We start from the raw sequence: 21,464 nt of genomic DNA, 5'->3' as shown, positions 1-21,464 counted from the left end.
GTCTAATTAGGGTGAACATAATTAGTTGCCCGGCTTTATTGTAATTTAATCCCCCTAAACGTGATCATACTCACACATAATATGATAATTCAGACGAGTCTTTAACTATCAATTATCATATTCGTCACACATAATTTGATTTTTGATTAATAATAACTTTACAACTAAGATAAATACGAAATTTTATGCAAGGATATAGAAACCACTTAGCTTTAATGAGATATGCCAGTGGTCATAGACTTGGCGATTCGTGTGGAGATACAATAAGCCGTAGACATGACTGTGATCATAGGATTAACACCAACAGCACTAGGCAACGCACTTGCATCGCACACAAACAACTTCTCAGCTTCCCAACTCTCTCCATTCACATCTATTGCACCTTCTTTTTCATTTTCTCCGATCCTACAGCTTCCCATCTGATGAGCTGAGCAATAAATGTTCCATTTCTCAGTCATCCCCTTTGGCCCTTCCTCTGAACTCACCGAGTCCAAGAACTCTTCGATCGATTTCTCATCAACACCTTTGCATTTTAGTATCTGCCCGTCGCTTCTATGAGTTCCCACTTCCTCTGCTCCAGCTGCAATTAGTATCCTCAACGACTGTCTAAGCCCGGCTTTGATATTTTCTTTATCGGTTTTGTCCACGACGTAGCTTATCCTTCCTTCAGTTTTCACTTCCCCTGATCCGCGATCTCTAACTATCGTTATGAGACTCGCGGTTCTTGAGTATCTAGCCATTCTCGTCTTCATGTCAAGCCCTGAAGTCCAAGGAAATAGCACCGAGAATGAACCTGGTCCTAATGACGCTGTCTCTATGATGGCTCTAACTTCTGAATCTTCTGATAACACTTTGCTCACTGATGTTATGATCCCACCTTCGTAGGACTTGCCCTTGAAACTGAGACTAGAAGATTCCTTCTCCGGGAAGTAACCCCACGACATTAAAGTAGGGTGTAGGTGAAGGTTTTTACCGATGTTTCGGTTTCTCAACCCGCTCGAGATCATCAAAGGAGGTGTTAAAAGAGAACCCCCTGCCGAAACCGTGACTTTAGCTTCGATCTTTAGCTTCTTTGCTATGTTTCCGTTTAAAGACTTCGCCATCACTCCCAAACATTTCATTTGCTTGCCTTCTACGTTACTACCACCCTTCTTTTCGAGTACGAATCTCTCCGCTTTACATCCCGTTAGAACCACTGCGCCGTGACTCACAGCGTCAACAAGCCAGGTCTGGTCGCTTCCTTTTTTGTCTCCTTGTTTACATCCATACCCGCAAGATCCGCAATAATGACCTTCTGAGGAGTTACGCGCCACGTTTTCTACATGAACCCCAATATTTTCGCAACCTTTTCTCAAAATCTGATTCTGAAAACTCTCCATTTCACATTTCTCCGTGACACCCATCCTTTTCCACACGACGTCCATAGCCGAAACATATTCTTTAGTACCGTAAAAAGGTATCTTTTGATCGTCTGACCATTCTTGAAGAACAGATTTGGGAGTTTTGATACACGCAGACCAGTTCACTGCAGATCCACCGCCTACCGTAGCTCCAGCCAAAACCATAAGGTTCCCATCAACGGTTGGGAGAATCCCTCCATTTTCATATAGTTTGTCCATGCCAGGACCTTCGTAAGGACGATAATCCGACGGCGTATAGTAGCTTCCTTTTTCAAGAACGACCACTTTCAAACCAGATTTTGCTAGAACAGAAGCAGCCACGCCTCCTCCTGAACCAGATCCGATCACCACAGCGTCACACTTGATTCTGATGGTATCCTGGTCCATATCGTGGTCAGCTTCAAGGCCTTTTCGAGCAAGTGATTCGAGGAGAGTCTGCTCTGTTTCATTCATAGTCTCCACTATACCTTTCTCAAGAGGTCTTGCTTTATAGGTTGCAGATGGTTTGTTTTCGTCAAGATTCACGTGGTAACCTATTGCTTCCCATGCCGGGTTTTCACCTTTTGGACTCACCTACAATAAAGAAAAAAAGCAACATATAAATCAAGAAATTCTTGAAGATTTATTTAAGTAGCTCTGTTTTTACGTAAAATCATACTGAAATATAAGACCATCTCCACTCATAGATGACTCATTTCCGTTTCTTTTAAGTTAAAATGTTCAATATTTTATTAATAAAAAGAAATTGACCAATAGGAAGGAGATAAAAGAGGAGAACCGTTTCTCACATTGTTTCTAAAGTTGCTGCAATAAAAAACGATTCTGCAATTTCTCTTTCCTCAATTCAGTTTTTTAATTATTTATATTTTTTTAAGATGCTCTAAAGGCTTTTAATCCGAATTTTCTGTTTTGCTATAAGATTTTTCATTTTTTGTTTTTGTTTTGTATGCCTTTAGTAACCAAATTGATAGAAAAAAAACTATTTAAATAGCTTGATACACTTGAGATCTAGGTTTTTTCATATTTGTGGGACCAATTGTTTATGTAAAGTAAATTAGTAACTTTTGTAACCAAATAACAGTGAAATTAGTAGTTAGTAAGTTACATACGCTAAAGTAAATATCGTATAAATTAATAATTGTTTGGTACGGTTTTAGGTTTAAGCTTTTCTAATTTGTGGATATTTGGAATAATAATAATAACCTAAATAAAACATATTATATAGTATGAGTGTGTTAGTTTAAAACGATTTAAACTTGGATGATTTTTAATTAAAAACATATCATTAATTTTAACAGAAGATACGTGTTTCAGTTCTATTGGCTCTATTTGATTTCACTTTTTGAATTTTGTATTTTTGTTAAACTTTGGATTTATAGTAAATATTTAAATCTTAACCATAAGATTCAGTTTCCGATTACTTGGATAGATTTTGGACTAGTTTATCCGGATTGAACAACAAAAACTATATATGTGGTTCAGTGGTTGAGACAAAGTCTTGGACTTGGTGTAACAAAAAAACAGCGAGGATTTGAGATACATACCCGAGAGAAGAAACAGAAGAGAAAGACAACTTTGATGTAGACAAAACCAGCTCTAATAGGAGTTAAAATCCAATTTCTGAATTGTTTCTGAATTACTCTTTCCCTCTTCTCCAATGACAGCTCACTGAACTTCTCAACAAAAGGCCATCTCGTGACCAAACACTCGGTTCCACAAATGAGTAAGGTCCCAAGCCGAGTAGCAAGCAAGAACAATATAAGCCTAGTAACAAGACAAGCTTCCATCGTCGCTCGTTTTGTGAGCAGCTCAATACTCTGCATCCATTAATAACAAGTCTTTCACTTTTTTACTCAAAACCTAGGGTTCTATTTTTAGTAACTCAATATTTTTTTTGACATTTTAGGGTTTATGGAGAACCACAAACAAATCATTAGGTCACACGTTCTTGATTTATGTTTTTAAAAAACCAAAAAAGAAAAAAAAAACTTTGAGCACTTGAAAAAAACAGAGGATTGAGTCGGTGAACAGAGAAAGTGTGTTGTACCTGGCGAAGGACAGGAGTTTGTGATCCCGAAGTTGAGTAAAACGACCAGAGAGCCTCGGTGTTCCGGTGGTTATTATTATCACCTGCACCGGAGAGTTCTTCTGGCGGTGGTGGCGCCACTGGAGGAAAGACAGCTTCACAAAAGCTAGCTAAGGTTTCCATCTCTGCCGCCGTGATGTCCCGGAGACCAAATTTTCCGGCGATTCTTTGCTTACCCATATCACACAATTCGCTCAAATTTGACAAAACAAAACAGAACAAAACTGGAAGGTTCTTAAAGTGTTTTCGAAGCGCAATCTTCGTTATGATACATATGGACACAAGCTTACAGCTGTCTGCAATATATAGAAATAGTTAAATAAACCAAAATTGCTAAAAGAACCCTCAAATCTTGTTTCATTCTTTTTTTATGATTATAATTTTTTTATTTGTCGGTTTCGAAAGCAGATGTACGTATTTGTTGTGATAGTAATTAATGATGATAATTGACAAATTTACTGTATATGAAAAGTGTTTCAGTAGTTATGATGATAATTGACAATTTAATTGTTCTCCCTCCATTTCAAAATATAGGATGTTTTAACTAAAACATGCAGATTAAGAAAGTTTTTACTTTTTAACAAGTTCAACCAATCATAAACAATACTGCATAATATAAAATACTAAAGTAATCTAAAAGTTGCATAGAAACTTGAAAACATCTTATATTATGAAACAAAATTTTTTTCTAAAACATCTTATATTTTGAAACGGAGAGAGTATAAAGTAAACAATTGGACCAAATATTGATGATTTTTTGGAAACGATGCATATAAACCCACGTTGTTGTTTCTTTCGATTTCTAACTTAAATGCCAAATTCCATTAGGTGTCAATAATTGTCATACGATGTAGATAAGAGTATCTATCTTTAAGGGACCTCATGTTTAACTGTCTCTGAAATAGTGGTTAATACACTAAGCAATTGCAAAATATAGGGAGTAGTATGCAATTGGTAGGCACTAGTATATATGGGTGAAGTCTCTTTCAGTTTTTCTAGATTGCAACATGTGAAAATAACGGGCAACTATACGAAAGGATTGGTAATCAATGATTAATTAATGATTTGAAAAAGTAACAAACGCACGAAAGAGGAGAAAAAAAGTTTAGCAAAGTTCGCATAGTTGTGAATAGAAATCACGTGCGATGCTCTTATTTGTTTTTTTTTGTTTGTTTGTTTGACTACTACGATGCTCTAGAGACCACAATTTGAAACTTGTGATAGCTAACTTGTGAGTTAAATGCAAGAGCCCCCCCCCCCCCCCCCCCCCCCCCCATAACGTTTTTTAGCTTCCTTTTCGGTATACGTGTACTCGATTACTTCTCACGAATTCGAATTATTATATGTAGACTTAAATACGAATCTACTGGGTTTCTTATTCGGCATACGTGTATAACTTTTTAAATACACGTAACCCTAAAACAAATAATATACGACGTCGCCGGTCATTTACAAAATACATATACATTAAATAGAGTGGTAGTTTGGCGGTTTGGGCAAGAAACTAGTTTTATTTCGTTCTAAGTTTCAGATATATGATATACGCTGTGTTAGTTATAGTATTATCGCCTAGGCGCGGATCCATGAAGATGTATGAGATTTATAATCTAAATTAAAACTATATGAAAAAAACGAAGAAAAACATTTGTCTTAGACAAAACAAATATATAAATGTTGCTAAGCTGTCAAAACCGATACAGAAAAGGTTTGCAGTAAACTTTTAATTGTTTTAGTTGTTCTACATAAGTTATGTAACATAACTAATAACAAAAATCAAAATAGTGTACTGGTTTAGCAACCCATGTGAGTGATTATCTATATAAAATTATCTCATTTAGTCATCGAGTAATCTCATGAAGCGGATGTTTTTTTTTTAATCTAATTTTTAAAATACTTTATTGATTAGTATGAAATTAGATTCAAGTACCGACGATTATGAGATACTACTAACATTTACTGGAAAAATAAATAAATATTGTATACTTTATATATATGCTTAAAATTTCAATGGACAAGGTTTGGACTCATTTAAGAGCCAAAGGAAAGAGAATTATTAAGGCGATATTAATTAAGGTGATATGTATCGATTATTAAAACACAATTTCGATGAATTATTTTTAAAATGGCGTACTTAGATGAGTTGTATTTTGCAGCAAATCTATGGGAATCAGTGGAAGCCAATCAGTTGCCTTCAAGTCAGCATGTGCATGTCATGCAACAGTCAAAAGTGGTCATGCTCATGCAATTCCCATCTAACCAGTCAAGTGTCATCGAACTATCCGATAACAAGTCAGACAAAAAAAAACTCTATATATATTATATTCCCTCCATTTCAAAATATAAGATATTTTAATTAAAACACGCAGATTAAAAAGTTTTTACTTTTAACAAGTTTAAACAATCAGAAACAATACTGCATAATATAAAATACTAAAGTAATCTAAAAGTTGCATAGAAACTTGAAAACATCTTATATTATGAAACAAAAAACTTTTCTAAAACATCTTATATATTGAAACGGAGGGAGTAATTAGTTTTAGTGTAACCTAAGCTAAATATTGATTCTTTACTAATAAATGTTCTGATCCCAAATGGTTTGGTTAGAAGATTTCCTCTGCCTAGGTTATAGGTACATAATTGTTTGGTAATAAACACATGTTCCACTTTTACAAATAAAAGTACAAATAAATGTTACCGCAATTTTCAAGGTGTCGGCGTAAACTCTTTGTAATCTCTGTTTTTGAAATTGTTGTTTCAAGGCCTAGCTCTTTTGGGAAGCCTATTATAATTAAATTTCTGTTAATACATTTTTTTTTTTGTAATGTTACCGTGGTGCATGAGCTAAGAGTATACTAAGTTTAAGTAAGGTTTTGTTTGGCAAAATATTCCATAGTTCACAAAAGTTTGATATATATATGTTAATATTTTTTACACTTATTTAAAACTTCTCTCAATATTTGTCTTTCTTAGGTGATATCGACGCCATGCGCATAAACAAAATTTATTAATTGCTTAATAGTAATAGAATTGAAAATATTTACATTATTGTAGTTTTATGACTAAAGATTTCATATCAATCAAAAAAAATTATTATTAACGGACCATAACATTCCATGATTGATGTACACTTTCGGATTAGTTATTCTTTGTATTCGACCAAATATATTCAATGGGCTCTAAAAGCTTTATATTCAAATGGATTATGTGTTTTTGGGTTGTTGATTTTGCATTATTATTATTCCCTCCGTATATTTTTACTTATCATTCGAGAGTTAATTTTTTGTTTTCTATTATTTGTCATTTTCTATTTAGGATACAATTTTATAGATCAAATTTTCAGTTTACCCATAACTTGTAGCTTATTAATTACTTATATTAAATGAAATAGCGTATTAACGAGAGTTAAAAGAGAAATTTAATTATTTTTTTAATAAGTGTAAAATCGTTTAAAATGACAAGTAATATAAAAGAGAGAGAGTATGTGTTAGTAATTAGTATAGGCTTAGTACTTAAAAGTCAAAAATGTGGTTGGCCACAACTAAAGATGTGTAATTGATTAAGTAATAATGTAAAGCAAAATAACGTTTTATTCCATTTTCAAGATAGCCCACTTGTGTTTATAGACCTTTTCGGTTAATCATGCTACTTTCATAAAAGCATTTTGTTTGGTTAAATAGACAATACGTGGATACTTAGTACTGGTAACTTAGAAAACGACTGATTTTTTTCTTGTGTAAGAAGATGTGTTTTTCACATGTTCTACTTGCAAAGAAATAATAAATGCGATCGTGCCAATTGATTATACTGTTTAACTATATATGTGTTCAGATTAATTGATTAAAATATATATTTTATATTTTTTTAAACTATTGCTGATATTTTTCTTGTTCATTAGTATTCTTCCGTTTTAATATAAATGATGTTTTAGGGAAAGTTGTTTAAAAGTAATTCATGTGTTCAATTTTACAAGCAAAAGTTAAATATTAGAGCAGTTTTATCGTTATAAACAATGAAATTTCTTTAAATATATATATATAGTAGGTTCGGACCCGCACGTACGTGCGGGGTTATTTCAAAAACTAAGTTTACGATCAAGTTTGCAGTATGTTATGTACGTGTTAGATTATGTTGTAAGCGTATTTTATATAAATATTATTAACATTCATAGTCCAAACTCGTTGATTTGTTTCTACTTCGGTATAGAGAAAAAAATGATCTGATTGTTTTTATTATTATTAGTGGCACATTAAAAAATAGTAAGAGAAAAGTGATATGTTTAAAGTTTAAACACGTCTCTTCCCTTTCTGTGGACTATCAAACCGTTTCATCCTAAACCTGAACTAACCGAAAACCCGTCCCAGACCGGAACTAACAAAAAACTCATCCCAGACCGGAACTAACAAAAAAAACTTGTCTCGTATCCTCCCGTAAACTATCAAACCGATAAAATTTACCAGTAATATTAATTAAAATTTGTCAAATCAAATGACCTAAATTTTGTAGCTGGACAAATCTATCTTGTTAGGTCTGCCTTGTAATGATTTTGCTATTTTTTAACTATAGAAAACCCGTCTCACGAAACCCATAAGAGAAGTGTGTCCCATTCATCTTGTTTGATTTTGCAAAACCTATGGATAACAAACGTTTCAATAAAAAAAATTATAATATACAAATTACTTTAAGATTTTATAATGTAGAATAGGCATGGGCATAAAAACCGTATCTGAATACCCAACCCAATATTCGACCCAAAAACTAGGTTTGGTTTGGGTACGAGTTTACCTACAAAACTCTGTTGGTTTCTATTTTCTAATACCCGTGGGTTCGGGTTAGGGTCAGGATTGGATAATACCCGATATCCATTCGGGTATCCATCATAACCCGAATATATAAATATATTTAAAAACTATTTATACTATTTAGCATTAATATAATTCAATTATCCAAAATTTTAGTTATAATGTTGAATATTTCAATTTTCAATTAGTTTTAAACCTAAACATCAAAAATAATCAAAACATCTAAAATTATTTCTTAGATAATTCAAAATTTAGCTAAATTTATTTAAATTTAATTAATTAATTTTTTTTACGGTACCTAAACCCGGTAATACTTAAACCAAAACAAACCAATATATCAAAAAATAACCAATAGGTTCTATTTACCTAAATCCGTTTATCCGAACCTTATGGGATAATATCCGAACCCAAAGGGATTGCACGAATGCCCATAGAAATTAAACTATTTCATATATATTATAAACTATTAAACTATTTCACATATATTCTTTTATGCGGGGTTTTTTATAAATTTGATTTTACTTTATAATAATGAGAAGAGTTATAATAGTTAAATTTTGATTAAAAAAATAAATAAATAATTCGACCTAAGGGGCATAATTTTAGAAGTCCATTAATATTTTAAGATAGATCATATGTTTGAAAATTAATTGGATCTCATTCTTTGTATTGGTTGAAGTTTATTAAAAGGGAAAAACAAAAAAAAAACAAAAACAAAAAGAAAAGAAAAAAATGAAACGACAAAAACATCATTCTTGCCGTCTCCGCCTTCAGTTTCGCCTGAGAAAACAATTTCTTATTTTACCTGTCAGCCAATGGATCTCTTCCTTGATACCTTTTCCTTTTCCTTCATTCTTCTCATTTCTACCTTCGATTCCTATTTCTTATGAATCTTTAAATCTTCTGAGCTTAATCCTATGAGGCTATGACCATCATAGGTAAATCTAATCACCTCTCTTCTCATTTGCTATGTTTTAGATTTGAGTCTTGAATTACTACATAATTAGGAAAACAATCAACATGTAATTAGAAATTGTGCACCAATATCTCTGAAAATTGTAAAAACAAATAGAAGTTAAGTGTGTAACTTGATAATTATTTTTAAATTGTAATCAAATGATTAAACGTTCATTTTCTACCATTTTTCTCACCAAAATTTGACTTTGGAAACTCGCATTGCTTTGCGTTTGCAGCATTAATGGAGTATCAATTGTGGAGAAATGATATACTATAAGTATATATATATAATGTTATACTATAATCATACGAAAGTTCATGAGTTATAAATGATGTCTTATTCGAATTTGAATTTCTTACAAGTAGGAGTATATATTAACACTAATTATGTTTGTTTACCGATTAGTACGCATATAATTTCATCTAAATCCATTCACACTAACGTCTACTTTTCTTTGTCGAACAGTTCGTTATTATCACTTACATGTTGCAAATAACCACAAATTGAGAAAAGGAAAGACTAAAAAACCTCGTAGAGCCCATGGTTTAGCATGCGGTATATCATGGACATAAATAGTAAACTGCAAACGGCAGAATCTAAACACACAAATGTCAACAAACTGAATTCAAGATTTTAATACTACAACCCCAATATAACTAGCTAGTATTCTCCTACAGTAGTACATCATTTTTGTTCAGCATAATTAGAACCCAACTGCCAAAAAGTTATCACAAATTGAAGTTTCAACCATTGAATTAGTGCCACCAAAAATTGGACGATATTATCTCTAAAGACAAGAAGAAAATAAAAACAGAAAGTTTCTTGTTTCATAAAAAAGAAAAAAAAGCCCTTTACTCAATTGATGACCTCATAAAACGTTTTTTTCCTTTCCCATGTAAGAATCCATTCATACAGTACTAAAATATATATTCAAATACGAAGTTATATTATTTTCCAAACTTCATCACCACTACTATGAAAAGCTTAATACTTTGTTCTAAAAAAAGAAATGCATATATGAAAGGCATGCATGTCATATGACAAAAAGAGAGAAACACAACTGTACTAAGTATTGGAAGCAAAATACTTTGTCCATTACAATTATGTCGATTAATTATTCGTCAATTAAATTGGTTAGGATGCAATAACTTTCTAACGCTTTTGGAGAAATATGTACGGGGCAAATTAATAAAAATGTAACCAGAAACCTCTGATCATAAACGTGTGGATGTCAGGATTTGATGAGGTGGGGATTAATAACTACAAAAAAAAAAAAAAAAAAAAAAAAAAAAAAAAAAAAAAAAAAATTGGGGGTCAAAGCTTCTATGTAGATGTAACACTAGATCGAACTAAATTGTAGTCTTGAAACAAAAGAAACAAGAAAAAATAAATGTGAAATATTGTGGGATTGGGCATCTTCTGATATCTTCATGGGCTTTATGAGTTTTTATTTAACTCGATTTTGATTACATTATACAATTGCATAAAACGACATCATTTTATAGAAAATGTGAATGTAATAATGACAACATTTTTGGTTAATAAACACGTATTTTAGGAAACGTGACAGCTTACGCACTAACCCGTGGTGCTTCTCAAATCACACAACTTATCAAAACAAAAAAAAAAAAAAGACAAGAGAAATCTTTTACTTCTGTTCTGTCTGTAGATGCTTCTTCTTCTTCTTCTCTAGAAAATAAATATCTCAACTGTCTTCGTGTGTTTTATTTTTGTTTAATCAACCATGGCGGCTTCTTCTACTCTCTCATCATCACTACTACGTTCACCACCGGCGCTTCTTTCCGACCACCGCTCTTCTCCTCCGCCGTCCATCAGATGCTCTTTCTCTTCCTCTCCAGTTCTCAGATCGTCTCGTTTGCGTTTCACTCAGGCGAATTCGTCTCTCGTTGAGGTATCCATTGGCGGCGACAGAGACCCACCACCACCGTCATCATCTGGATCGGGAGGAGACGACAAGGGAATCGCATTGCTCAAACTCAAATTACTTGTGAGTCTCTCTGATTCAAATAAAAAGAAATCAATTTTGTGAAATTAGAATAAAGTTAGGGTTTTTTTGGGGGGAATTTTAAGATTGTTTATGTGTGTTGTGTTGTGAGAATCGTAGAGTGCAGTTTCGGGATTAAACAGAGGACTTGTGGCGAGTGTTGATGATTTACGAAAAGCTGAGGAAGCTGCTAAAGAACTTGAAACTGCTGGTGGACCTGTTGATTTAACCGATGGTCTTGATATACTCCAAGGGAAATGGAGGTTGTTGTATAGCAGCGCCTTCTCTTCTCGGTCTTTAGGTGGTAGCCGTCCTGGTTTACCCACTGGTCGTTTGATCCCTGTTACTCTTGGTCAGGTATATCTTGTCATGTGAATTCTTGAATCAATGCCTCTGATTTCTTTTTTATCAGTCAAGATTTGGTTTTTTTGGGTATGTGGTCAAGTTGTGTTTGTGTACTGTATGGTCTATTGAGTTTGAATGGTGATGAGATAAGAGTCTAGCTTTCTAAGGTTTCAATTTTGCAATGTCAGCTATGTCCGAATCACTCGAAAGCAAATCTTTTTCTATGTTGCCAAGGGTATGTGTGTATGTGTATCGTCTGTGACTCTGGTCTGGTCTATCAATGGTAGTTTTGGTTGAGCTAGAATGGTGATGAGATAAGAGTCTAGCTTTCTGAGGTTTCAATTTTGCAATGTCATCTATCTACGAATCACTCGAAAGCAAACCTTTTTCTATGTTGCCAAGTATATGTGTATGTGTATGTGTATGTGTATGTGTATGATGGTCTGGTCTATCATTGATAGTCTTGGTTGAACTTGAATGATGATGAGCTAAGACTCTTGCTTTCTTTGGTTTACATTTGGTAACGCACCTAACCTGAGTCAGTAGTAGAAAGCAGACTTCTGTAATATTGCCTCTTGTTTCTGATTCATAAGAACTGTGTGGAACCAGGTGTTTCAACGGATTGATGTGTTTAGCAAAGACTTTGACAACATAGCAGAGGTGGAACTAGGTGCTCCTTGGCCATTTCCGCCATTAGAAGCCACTGCTACATTGGCTCACAAATTTGAACTCTTAGGTTTGTATCTCTCTTTGTCTCGTGTTTTACGCTTATTGAATTGTGTAAGAGCAAAATGTTAATCCGCAGCAATTTTTGATATCGATGGGAAAAACAGGCACTTGCAAGATCAAGATAACATTTGAGAAAACAACAGTGAAGACATCAGGAAACTTATCGCAGATTCCTCCGTTTGATATCCCGAGGCTTCCCGATAGTTTCAGGCCATCGTCAAACCCTGGAACTGGAGATTTTGAAGTCACCTATGTTGATGATAGCATGCGCATAACTCGCGGGGACAGAGGTGAACTTAGGGTATTTGTCATTGCTTAATTCTCAAGCGTTGACATGTAAAAAGACCAACAAAAAACAAACTTTCTGCTTGTAGCAGCCTCATGAGTTTTGTACAAATCATGTGAACAGATAAAGTCATAAAGAAGTAAGGATTACATATGGAAATGAGTGTCCTGTTACAGATAAAGCTATATGAATGACCTGCATGGCGTAACCTAATTGCACAACGATATAGAACTTTCAGATTCTGCACTATATTGCAGTCTCTAATGAGTTATATTCTTGAATTTTTCATAGAGAGAAAACAGATTTGCAAAAAGTTAAATCGAAGGTGGATGATTAACAGCAAAACCATATCTTGATGATGATTCAAAATATAAGAGTCAACAAGCAAAGACGAGACAATCTTATACGAGAGCTAAAACAGAAGGATTCCAAATCCAACAAAGTACAAAAATAGTAGAACATAAGACGAAACCAACTTAGAAAAGTGATGTTCCCTTCCCCTTTTTGTCTCCACCGATCTCAAAATGCTTGCACCTCTGTTAAACAAACAACAACAATACAATGTAAGCAAATCACCAAGTAACATATCCAGTATACATTAACTGAAGTATGTAAAGATGATTCATCTCACCTTGATTGGGCGCTGAGAAAAGTGCTTGCAGCTCTGACACTGAAGCCTCAGCACAATCTTCTTCGTGGTCTTAGCCTGTTCAATACAACATGTATCCAAGTAAAAAACTGATTCTATTTGGAATGATTTCTCACTGCTCCAATTTCAAGATTCTACTACACAATTAAGATACAAGATCAATGGTTCCCTAAACCCTAGTTCAAAAAGCAAAATTATCAATACAAGATAGTATATTTACCTTCTTGTGGAAGACAGGCTTAGTCTGACCACCATAACCAGATTGTTTACGGTCATAACGACGCTTTCCTTGAGCAGCAAGACTGTCTTTACCCTTTTTGTATTGGGTAACCTTGTGCAAAGTATGCTTCTTGCACTCTTTATTTTTACAGTAAGTGTTCTTAGTCTTTGGAATGTTCACCTGTCATATTCATAGACCCAAAGAAATGAATCAGTTACACACACATACATAATCAAAACAGACTAGATCTGGAAAAGAAAAAGAAACATCAATACAGACCATGTATTGTTTGTTCCTCAAAGATCTTAATCCAAAACCAAAACGAACAATTAAGAATTCCAAATTACTTCGAAAGAGAATAAATAGTATACCATTTTCGCGTCTCTTCTGCTCTCTCCGGTGAAGCTTGTTGTTGTGTGCCGTCGTCGTCCACTAGACTAGACGAAGGTGTTTATAGAAAAAGCTTTTATAGTACAGTTTCTGAAAACCCTAATCCGGCTTTGGGCCTTAGTATAAACTATTAGGCCCATATTTGTAGTATGTGGGTTGGACATAAACTATAGGCCCATCTTTTTTTTTTCTTTTGTGTGGTGGGATTGTGTCATTGATGTGTGTATAAAAATAAAAACATTGATTACAATCAAAGACCTCTAGAACTTGAAGTGGTGACAAAATAAATCGAAATCATCGAAATCAAAAATTTACAATTTAAACAAATGAGGTTTCGTTTGAACAATACATGTAAACGCAACAAACAGTAGAAGTCTAATAGATGTCAGACACAATCAAGGCTAATATACTAATCGAATCCTAAGAAAACAATAGAAAGGTTTGCTTCTGAATATTCTTAAGAGTGTTAAGCAAGCATATATAATTCACATCCCTTATTCACAATCATCATCAAAGGGTTCTCCTTTCTCGACTTGATATGAAAAGCATTGTTCTTGTAGTCTTGTAATGCAAAAGCATTTCCAAGAAAAGGGAGAGAAAAGACAAAAAGTGTGTAGTAGATCATGAGAAGAAAAGCAAAAACCACCACTCTAGTCTAAACTTGAGAACAACACTCTCTTTTTTTTTTCTTTCTCCTCTTCATCTTTCATCTTCCTGTAGAACTTCCAAGACCCGCACAAGGGTAAACCGCTCTCACGGATATATCTGTTTCTTTCGACTTTACTGGTCCATTAGGTGGAAGAGGTTCTCCTCCTCCTCCCCCTCCTCCTCCTCCTCCTCCTCCTCCTCCCGCTGATCCTTTTGACTTTCTCTGCCTCGAGTGTTTTGGCCCTACAGGCTGATCAGTCTGTTGAGGTAACTCTAACCCTGAAGACTCTGACCCCGAACCTGTGCTCTGTTCTCTCTGTTTACCCGTACTGCGTTTTGATGGCCTCATTGATCCTCCTGCCCTTGATGGAGATTCTGTAGGTGAGTTGTTTCCTGTTGATGTCTTACGTCTCCCCTTGTTTCTATGCTTCTCCCCTGAACTCCCAGGTTTCTTGTTAGAGCTTCCTTTCGTCTCAGTCTTTGTGCGATCTTGAGACTTGAAATCATGCATCTGCATATTCCCATGAAAACATTTGACTTAATTCACAAGCAAAACCTATTCATAGAGTAATATTCATTGAGAGAGAAGAAGGTTATACCCAGCTTGGTGTGGTAGCAGAGGGCCCTTCCCATCCTATATGAGCAACATGTTTGACATCGGTTGGTATCCCAATCTGCATCTCTGGTTCCTTCTCATCCTCTACAACGATAACATTTATTAAGATGTTTGATTATTGTATGTAGACATATGTATGAGTTTGTTTCGAGAACGAATAAACTCACCGAAGATACGAGCAATGTACCTCAACCCTTTTAATAGACCCTTCATTTGTGAGGTCATATTCAACTTGCAGCTGCATACCTAGCTTGCACACCAAGCAAAATCACAAACCTTAATTTTTTTTCGTAAATTTAATGCTTTTCTTTATAGAGATTCTTCTTGTTTTAACTTTTATATTTATACAATTGTGAAATAAAAATCTTAAGAAGAAGAAAAAACAACTTACATATTTATGGAGTAGATAAAACCCGCTTAACAAACAAATAGGTTCATATAGATTTCCAAGAGCTATGAGTTTCTGCAAATTTTAGTGGAATATATAACAAACAAAAAGAAAGAAAATACAATTTATTAATTTTTGTTTTGGAGAAGAGAGAAAACAAACAAGATACCTGGTTATAAAAACTTTAAAAGGTTATGTTCTTCAAACTAATATCTGAAAAAAAGTCGAATTATTGTGTTTGTTTATCTTGTTTTCTTGTTTTGGTGAAGAGAGAAGAGAGGTCACGTAAGAAGAAGAAAGAAGTCTCAAATGTGTTTGTCCTCTTTGTTCGATCACAAAGGCTCTCTTTTTTTTCTTGTCTATTTCTTTTTTACATATGCCTAAAGCCTACGTGGTGGATAATTATTGGATGTAGAAGTTGCAAGTCAACGGATAGCCAGAAGATTTTTTTCCCTTATTTGGTGGTTTCAATGCAATTTCTTCAAATTCTATATTAAGATGATGTGAAATTGTGAATTGTTTTATTTACTGGCAAACGCGGGAGATACGGTTCTTTGTTAGCTTTTTAGAGAAACCCAATAAGAAAAATCATCTCTCAATATATATATTTTTTAGTTATATCTATAGAATTTTGCAATACTAGTTTTTATTATAGTCAACAACTTCCAACAAGGCAAATCCATTTATATAAAAATACACATGTCAGTAATTAAAAATTAGAAGCAAAAAATTTATTATTATTTGCAGAATGAGATGTTTTGTCTTTCACGCATTAGTTTTTTTAGTTCTCGTCGTCGTTATCCGGTTTCTTGGTGAATTTAACGCCGAGCAACTTAAGGAAACTGAACACAATCCCTATGACGCACAGTGCAATGGCGACGCCTATCAAGATTTTAGTCCACAACTCCATTGTTAAAAGAGATCTCGTTCCTGGTTAGAAATGGGAGTTTGAAATTCATTTATATATAGTTGGGGGATTGACTTTCTACATGAATGGTTGGATTCGCAATATGATATTGTGTCTAACAGTAATTGGGTGTGCATGATGTGTGTATCAATAAAACACAAAAGCACATTAAAACATTAATTTGACTTAATTTTATAAAAAAGATTCTTTCAAGGAGTAAGAGTTTCTTCAAAAAATAATTACAAAAGCTATATTTTAGTATTTCGTTTATCTTTTTAATAAATTTTACAAATACAGATTTCCTTTCCATAAATATATTTTTATTAATTTTAAAAATAATAATCTCTCAATGAATTGGATTTTTATTGAATATATAAATTAAATTAATTAAAATATCTCTGAAATTTTAAATTTAACTTTGTTTTAAGCTATCTAATTGTATAAAAATCATAAATAAAATAATCTAGTGTTCATAATATCATCCCACATACTCAAAATTGTATCCCTAAAGCTATAAAAGCTAATTTTTAGTAATTTGTTCAAAATGTTACTAATAAAAGCTAATTTCGAGTATTACTTTTTATCTTTTAAATAACTTTACAAATACAAATTTCTTTTCAATACATATTTTCTAAATTTTAAAAGTAATTTTTTAATGTTATCTCATGATTTTTAACTGGATACATAAATGAAATTAACTAACAATCTCTTAATTTAATCTTATAGTTGAGACTTGAGATATTTGTATAACAATAATAATCTTAATGTTCATCGTATCATCTGACATGTGAGATTTTTTATCCCTAACTTAAGTATAATCTATATATGTTACCTAGCTATCATTTCCTCTTTTCTCCCACAACTAAAACTATAGACTCCCTAGTGTTCTTTTTTTTTTTAATCCTTGTATTTAGTTATAAGGAACGTCAATAAACAAGAATTAAAATTTTCGAGAACTTATGTTTGTCAATCGATATTACATTGTAGGTAGGCATTTTTGGACATCGATTCTATATTCGAGATATAGAAAACAGAAATCTTGGCGCTTGGTGAAATGAATCAGCTAAGGTTTGACTCTTTGACTGAACTTACGAGTTACATCCGTTTAGAAATCATTTAGTTAGTCGGATAGTCGGGATGAGGTTTAGAACCTAACAGAAAAATCTGATATATATATATATATATATATATATATATATAAAGTGCAGTTTTCTTGATCATGGTGATGCCACTTCACCATACCCCTATTTTAAGTAAATCCATATTTTCAAAATAAGTTCATATTTTACATTACCCACTAAGTAGTTACTATTTATTTCTATCACATTTCTGTAAAAGCCCAATTCATTATCTACTAAACCATATTTTTTTGACCGATAGAATAAAACTCCTCTCCACGATACTCCACAGCGCCGTCGTCCGTTGTGGACCTGAAACGTCCCTGTCCTTCTCATTCTTTCATCCTGGTTCATCTAATGGTGATCTTTGAAATAAATGTTCTCCACTCCTCCATACCCTTTCGCTGTCTTCCCTCTCTTCCATCTCGAATGTAACGTTTTTCTCTATTACTGTAATTCATCTCGTTCAATGCTCGCTCTTTCAATTCAAGACCCACTACTCTATCTTTAATTGGTGTAAGTCCTATATAATGCCTTCTCCTCCAATTTCATGCTTCATATATATTTTTTTTCGTCTCTTTGATTTCTTCACTAAAATGGATTCCCTGTCGTTTCATTCGAAAATCTCAAAGCTGAGCACCTTCACCAACAGATCGTCAAAAGAATGCTTCGTCATTGGCCTGCTCGCAATGTCAAAAAAGGAGGCTAACTCATGGGCATCGACTTCCTACTCATTGATGAGAAGTAGATTAATAAGATTTATCTACTCATTACACAAAGTCAAGTCGAGCCAATCAGGGTTTGGATTTGTGGGTATGGGTTACAGTGTTTTATCCATGTGGTTTTGGTTTTGTCTGAGTATTGCAGGATAAACACGACGCGTAGAGCTAGGGATTTGGAGTCTAGAGATAGTACCGCCACCGATCATGAAGATCACAGTGAGTATGATCATGAAGAAGAAGAAGAAGACAATGACAATTCAACAACTTACAAGTTTGATTGACTAATCTCAATTTCATGAATTTATGAAGACGAAATTGATGTTTTTTTGTCGTTTATGTGATTGAATTTGCCATTGGGATGATGGGTTTGTAATCAGTTTTTGCTAAAAGATGTGAGTCTATAAACATTGTGGTATCATTCGTATGGTGGATCATTGGATTCTATTGGGTTGTTGAAGGTGGTGATAAGCTTTTAGGAGAAGCTTCTAATATTTACTGGTATCAGATTCTCTCATATCTCCAAGCTCATTCAAATACAAGAATTATTGTTTCTGTGTGTTCCAAATCTTCCGAGTTTTGGCAGGTTGGTCGGTGACTTTTCTGGCGATTGACGTCTTCTTCGCCATTTTCTGTATTGTTTTGGCTTGCCTTGTTGTAATAGCTCTCTGCGGCTGTCTTCCTTGCATTATCGCTCTTCTCTACCCCGTTGCATGAACGATATGAACATGAAAATGGATAGCCTCTCATTAATCTTTGTTGACTTTAAAGACTTACAAACGCCTTTTCTTGTGGGTTATACAGGAAGGAGTATCAGAGGCTGAGCTCGGTGTTCTTCCACTTTACAAATTTAAAGCTTTCTATACCAACGAGAAGAACAAATTGGTTCCTATACCGACCAAAGGACTATGCTTAGCAACTGAAAGAACGCTCCTTGCTGAGGATGCAGTAAAGCCAATCTTCTATGACAACAATTAACTCTGCTTTATGAAGTTCCAAATGTTTCTTCTAATTGATTTTTCTTATCAGGACTGTTGCATATGTCTGAGCTCATACGAGGATGGTGCAGAGATTCATGCTCTTCCTTGTAACCACCATTTTCATTCGACCTGTATTGTGAAATGGCTTAAGATGAGAGCAACATACCCTCTCTACAAATACAACATCCTTAAAGTAACGACTGACAAATCTTGAAGACAAACCCCAACTAAGAAGAGAGAGTAATATTCTGCACATATGGATACAGATTCCATTTCCTCAATTAAAACAATTCTGTATATATTTAAAGATAACTATTAAAATCATGTATCTTTTGTTAAAAGCGTCCATTTTTAAATGTTTTTTTTAAACATTGACAAAAAAAACTACTTCAACAGTTTACAAAATACATATGAAAATATTAAATAACAATTCAACCACAAAATGACAAATAATAATAAATTAATCACAACTAACAACTACAGCAAAACAACAACTTCAACTACACAATGTTAACTTGTAATGATATTTTTTAAAAAAAACATTAAAAACACACAAGATGATCTCAATTTTTTAAAAATAAACAACAAACTAAATTATACTTAATGCAAAACCTATTTGTATAAAAAATATCCAACAAAACAAGATAAGCAACCAAAATCAAATACAAAAACAAACGTAAATATGAATTTACGTAACCAGAAAAATAATATACACAACAAAATCCGGAATACACCTTAATTTAACTACCGCGCTTAGCGCGGATCAATTGTTAGTATTAAATAAAGATTAATGAGAAACTAGTTTTAGGCTTATTTATCAAATTAATAAAAATATATATTATTAAATATGTATAATTATATTTATGTTAATAGAAAAACATCAAATAAAATATAAAACTATAGTATTATTTTTAAAATTATGATAAACACATAAAACGTAATTTTAAAAGAGTATTTTCTGAGTTTTATTACAAGTTTGTACATTAATTATTGTCAAACATCAAATGTTATTAAACCCAACCCGAAAAGCAAACCGGAAGACCTTCTCGGTCACCAGGTCATCGGGTCGACCCAGTCCAACCACGGGTCAATAATTCATTAAATTTCATTATATATAGTCAGAAACTCGAGGGTTTGCTCGAGTTTGGCCGTTTCTGGAGAAAAAGAATGAGAGAAAGAAGTTTTTGAGTGTTCTTGAGAGGTTTTGGTGTTTTGAGGCTATTCCTGTAGAGATCTATAGCTGGGATCGTTGTAGGAGCTTGCTAGGAGTGTAGTTCTTTTTGCTTGCGGTTCAGAATCTTCTTCGCAAATGTGAGTGCATGACCATGGCTTATCTAAGCTGGAGATTTCTCTGATCTGCTTGTTTATGTGTTTATTTGGCTTGTTAGAATGTTTTTGAGTCGCAAGAGGCTTTGGGAAGCTTTTTGTGGCTTTGGTTTGTGTGTTTTGGTGGTTTAGCAACGGAGATCTGACGAGAAGCTTTGGGGGAAAACGATGCTCGGCACGTGCATCGGTCGATGCAATACGAGGACGGCGCGGTTTAACCTAGGAGCATCGGTCGATGCCATGTGGAGGCGATGGTCGATGCAACTAGGGATTTCGTGCAATGTCGAGCATGCATTGGTCGATGCAGTGTGATTGTCGGTCGATGCAAGTGAACCTTGCGTCGGTCAATGCAAGCTTGTGTCGGTAGATGCGACCTCATATGGTGTTGGTTGATGCATGGGTTGGTGTCGGTCGATGCAGATGTATGGTTTGTTGTTTGGTTATTGGTTGTTGTTTGATGATTGGAGATATCTCAATTGCTTATGTGTATAGCCAAGTAAATGGGAGGATTTCCTCACTGAGTGTTTATAAAATACTCATGCATCTGAATTTGTGTTTTTGGTGCAGGTAAAGGCAAAGTGTGTTCGTGGAATCAAGGCAATGAAGAGAAGGATGTTCTAGTGACTCGATTGGTTGTTGTCTGACTTCTGTTAAGTTGTCAGAGTTTGGGTCATTAAAACATTGTTAGGTTGCTGGTTTCATGTTTTATGACTTTGTTGGATTGAATTATTGGTTATTGGTTTATTAATTATTGGTTATTGGATTAATGGTATTGTGTTGGTTATGTTTCTCTGTTTGGTTGTTTCTGGTTAGGTGGTTAGTGGGTATGGGACAACTTGTTAATTAGTTAATTATTATTATTAAAAAGAAAAAAAACGGGTCGGGTCGTTTCAGG

At 33.9% G+C, this 21,464-nt stretch overlaps 4 protein-coding genes and 1 long non-coding RNA gene across 9 annotated transcripts; 2 read left to right on the top strand and 3 right to left on the bottom strand.

Moving 5' to 3' along the window:
* Window positions 1-82: 82 nt before the first annotated feature.
* Window positions 83-3,914, bottom strand: LOC104766256 (long-chain-alcohol oxidase FAO3). The gene is made up of 3 exons (XM_010490096.2): window positions 3,448-3,914; window positions 2,945-3,217; window positions 83-1,973 (listed from the first exon to the last, which is right to left on the bottom strand). The coding sequence occupies exons 1-3, from the start codon at window positions 3,664-3,666 to the stop codon at window positions 213-215; spliced, it is 2,253 nt and encodes a 750-aa protein (XP_010488398.2). The 5' UTR covers window positions 3,667-3,914; the 3' UTR covers window positions 83-212.
* A 5,145-nt stretch (window positions 3,915-9,059) lies between these two features.
* Window positions 9,060-12,767, top strand: LOC104766254 (plastid-lipid-associated protein 6, chloroplastic). Its single transcript, XM_010490095.3, has 4 exons — window positions 9,060-11,251; window positions 11,369-11,605; window positions 12,203-12,329; window positions 12,427-12,767. Exons 1-4 carry the CDS (start codon window positions 10,988-10,990, stop codon window positions 12,639-12,641), a joined length of 843 nt encoding a protein of 280 aa, XP_010488397.1. The 5' UTR covers window positions 9,060-10,987; the 3' UTR covers window positions 12,642-12,767.
* Window positions 12,768-12,941: 174 nt separating this feature from the next.
* Window positions 12,942-13,964, bottom strand: LOC104766253 (large ribosomal subunit protein eL42z/eL42y). The gene is made up of 4 exons (XM_010490094.3): window positions 13,849-13,964; window positions 13,478-13,657; window positions 13,240-13,314; window positions 12,942-13,144 (listed from the first exon to the last, which is right to left on the bottom strand). Exons 1-4 carry the CDS (start codon window positions 13,849-13,851, stop codon window positions 13,085-13,087), a joined length of 318 nt encoding a protein of 105 aa, XP_010488396.1. The 5' UTR covers window positions 13,852-13,964; the 3' UTR covers window positions 12,942-13,084.
* Window positions 13,965-14,140: 176 nt separating this feature from the next.
* LOC104766252 (CRIB domain-containing protein RIC5-like) lies at window positions 14,141-15,863 on the bottom strand. The gene is made up of 5 exons (XM_010490093.2): window positions 15,689-15,863; window positions 15,523-15,594; window positions 15,299-15,377; window positions 15,115-15,215; window positions 14,141-15,026 (listed from the first exon to the last, which is right to left on the bottom strand). Exons 3-5 carry the CDS (start codon window positions 15,354-15,356, stop codon window positions 14,574-14,576), a joined length of 612 nt encoding a protein of 203 aa, XP_010488395.2. The 5' UTR covers window positions 15,357-15,377; window positions 15,523-15,594; window positions 15,689-15,863; the 3' UTR covers window positions 14,141-14,573.
* A 1,224-nt stretch (window positions 15,864-17,087) lies between these two features.
* On the top strand, window positions 17,088-19,584 carry LOC104766251 (uncharacterized). Of its 5 annotated transcripts, none has more exons than XR_015591570.1 (7): window positions 17,088-17,213; window positions 17,414-17,494; window positions 17,807-18,060; window positions 18,177-18,288; window positions 18,412-18,764; window positions 18,850-19,211; window positions 19,293-19,584. It is a non-coding gene; the product is annotated as an uncharacterized LOC104766251 (long non-coding RNA). The 5 variants fall into 5 exon arrangements; XR_015591571.1 differs by having other exon boundaries at window positions 18,177-18,537; window positions 18,644-18,764; window positions 19,068-19,211; XR_015591573.1 differs by having other exon boundaries at window positions 18,177-18,537; window positions 18,644-18,764.
* The last annotated feature ends 1,880 nt before the right edge of the window (window positions 19,585-21,464 follow it).

Source organism: Camelina sativa, chromosome 19 (genome assembly GCF_030686135.1).
Source record: "Camelina sativa cultivar CO46 ecotype springtype chromosome 19, ASM3068613v1".
NCBI classification, from domain to species: Eukaryota; Viridiplantae; Streptophyta; class Magnoliopsida; order Brassicales; family Brassicaceae; genus Camelina; species Camelina sativa.
Note: the sequence above shows the minus strand (reverse complement) of the source record. Positions and strands in the feature narration are given on the sequence as shown.

What these genes read in the sequence shown, in the direction of transcription:
- LOC104766256 (XM_010490096.2), bottom strand. Translation starts at nt 3,666, where the DNA reads ATGGGTAAGCAAAGAATCGCCGGAAAATTTGGTCTCCGGGACATCACG. An exon ending in AAACTCCTGTCCTTCGCCAG is followed by an intron (nt 3,218 to 3,447) that starts GTACAACACACT and finishes TAATGGATGCAG; the next exon opens with AGTATTGAGCTGCTCACAAA. An exon ending in TCTTCTGTTTCTTCTCTCGG is followed by an intron (nt 1,974 to 2,944) that starts GTATGTATCTCA and finishes TCTTTATTGTAG; the next exon opens with GTGAGTCCAAAAGGTGAAAA.
- LOC104766254 (XM_010490095.3), top strand. Translation starts at nt 10,988, where the DNA reads ATGGCGGCTTCTTCTACTCTCTCATCATCACTACTACGTTCACCACCG. An exon ending in TCCCTGTTACTCTTGGTCAG is followed by an intron (nt 11,606 to 12,202) that starts GTATATCTTGTC and finishes GTGTGGAACCAG; the next exon opens with GTGTTTCAACGGATTGATGT. An exon ending in TCACAAATTTGAACTCTTAG is followed by an intron (nt 12,330 to 12,426) that starts GTTTGTATCTCT and finishes TGGGAAAAACAG; the next exon opens with GCACTTGCAAGATCAAGATA.
- LOC104766253 (XM_010490094.3), bottom strand. An exon ending in AGCCTGTCTTCCACAAGAAG is followed by an intron (nt 13,315 to 13,477) that starts GTAAATATACTA and finishes TGTATTGAACAG; the next exon opens with GCTAAGACCACGAAGAAGAT. An exon ending in TTTCTCAGCGCCCAATCAAG is followed by an intron (nt 13,145 to 13,239) that starts GTGAGATGAATC and finishes TTTGTTTAACAG; the next exon opens with AGGTGCAAGCATTTTGAGAT.
- LOC104766252 (XM_010490093.2), bottom strand. Translation starts at nt 15,356, where the DNA reads ATGACCTCACAAATGAAGGGTCTATTAAAAGGGTTGAGGTACATTGCT. An exon ending in GTACATTGCTCGTATCTTCG is followed by an intron (nt 15,216 to 15,298) that starts GTGAGTTTATTC and finishes TTATCGTTGTAG; the next exon opens with AGGATGAGAAGGAACCAGAG. An exon ending in CTGCTACCACACCAAGCTGG is followed by an intron (nt 15,027 to 15,114) that starts GTATAACCTTCT and finishes GGGAATATGCAG; the next exon opens with ATGCATGATTTCAAGTCTCA.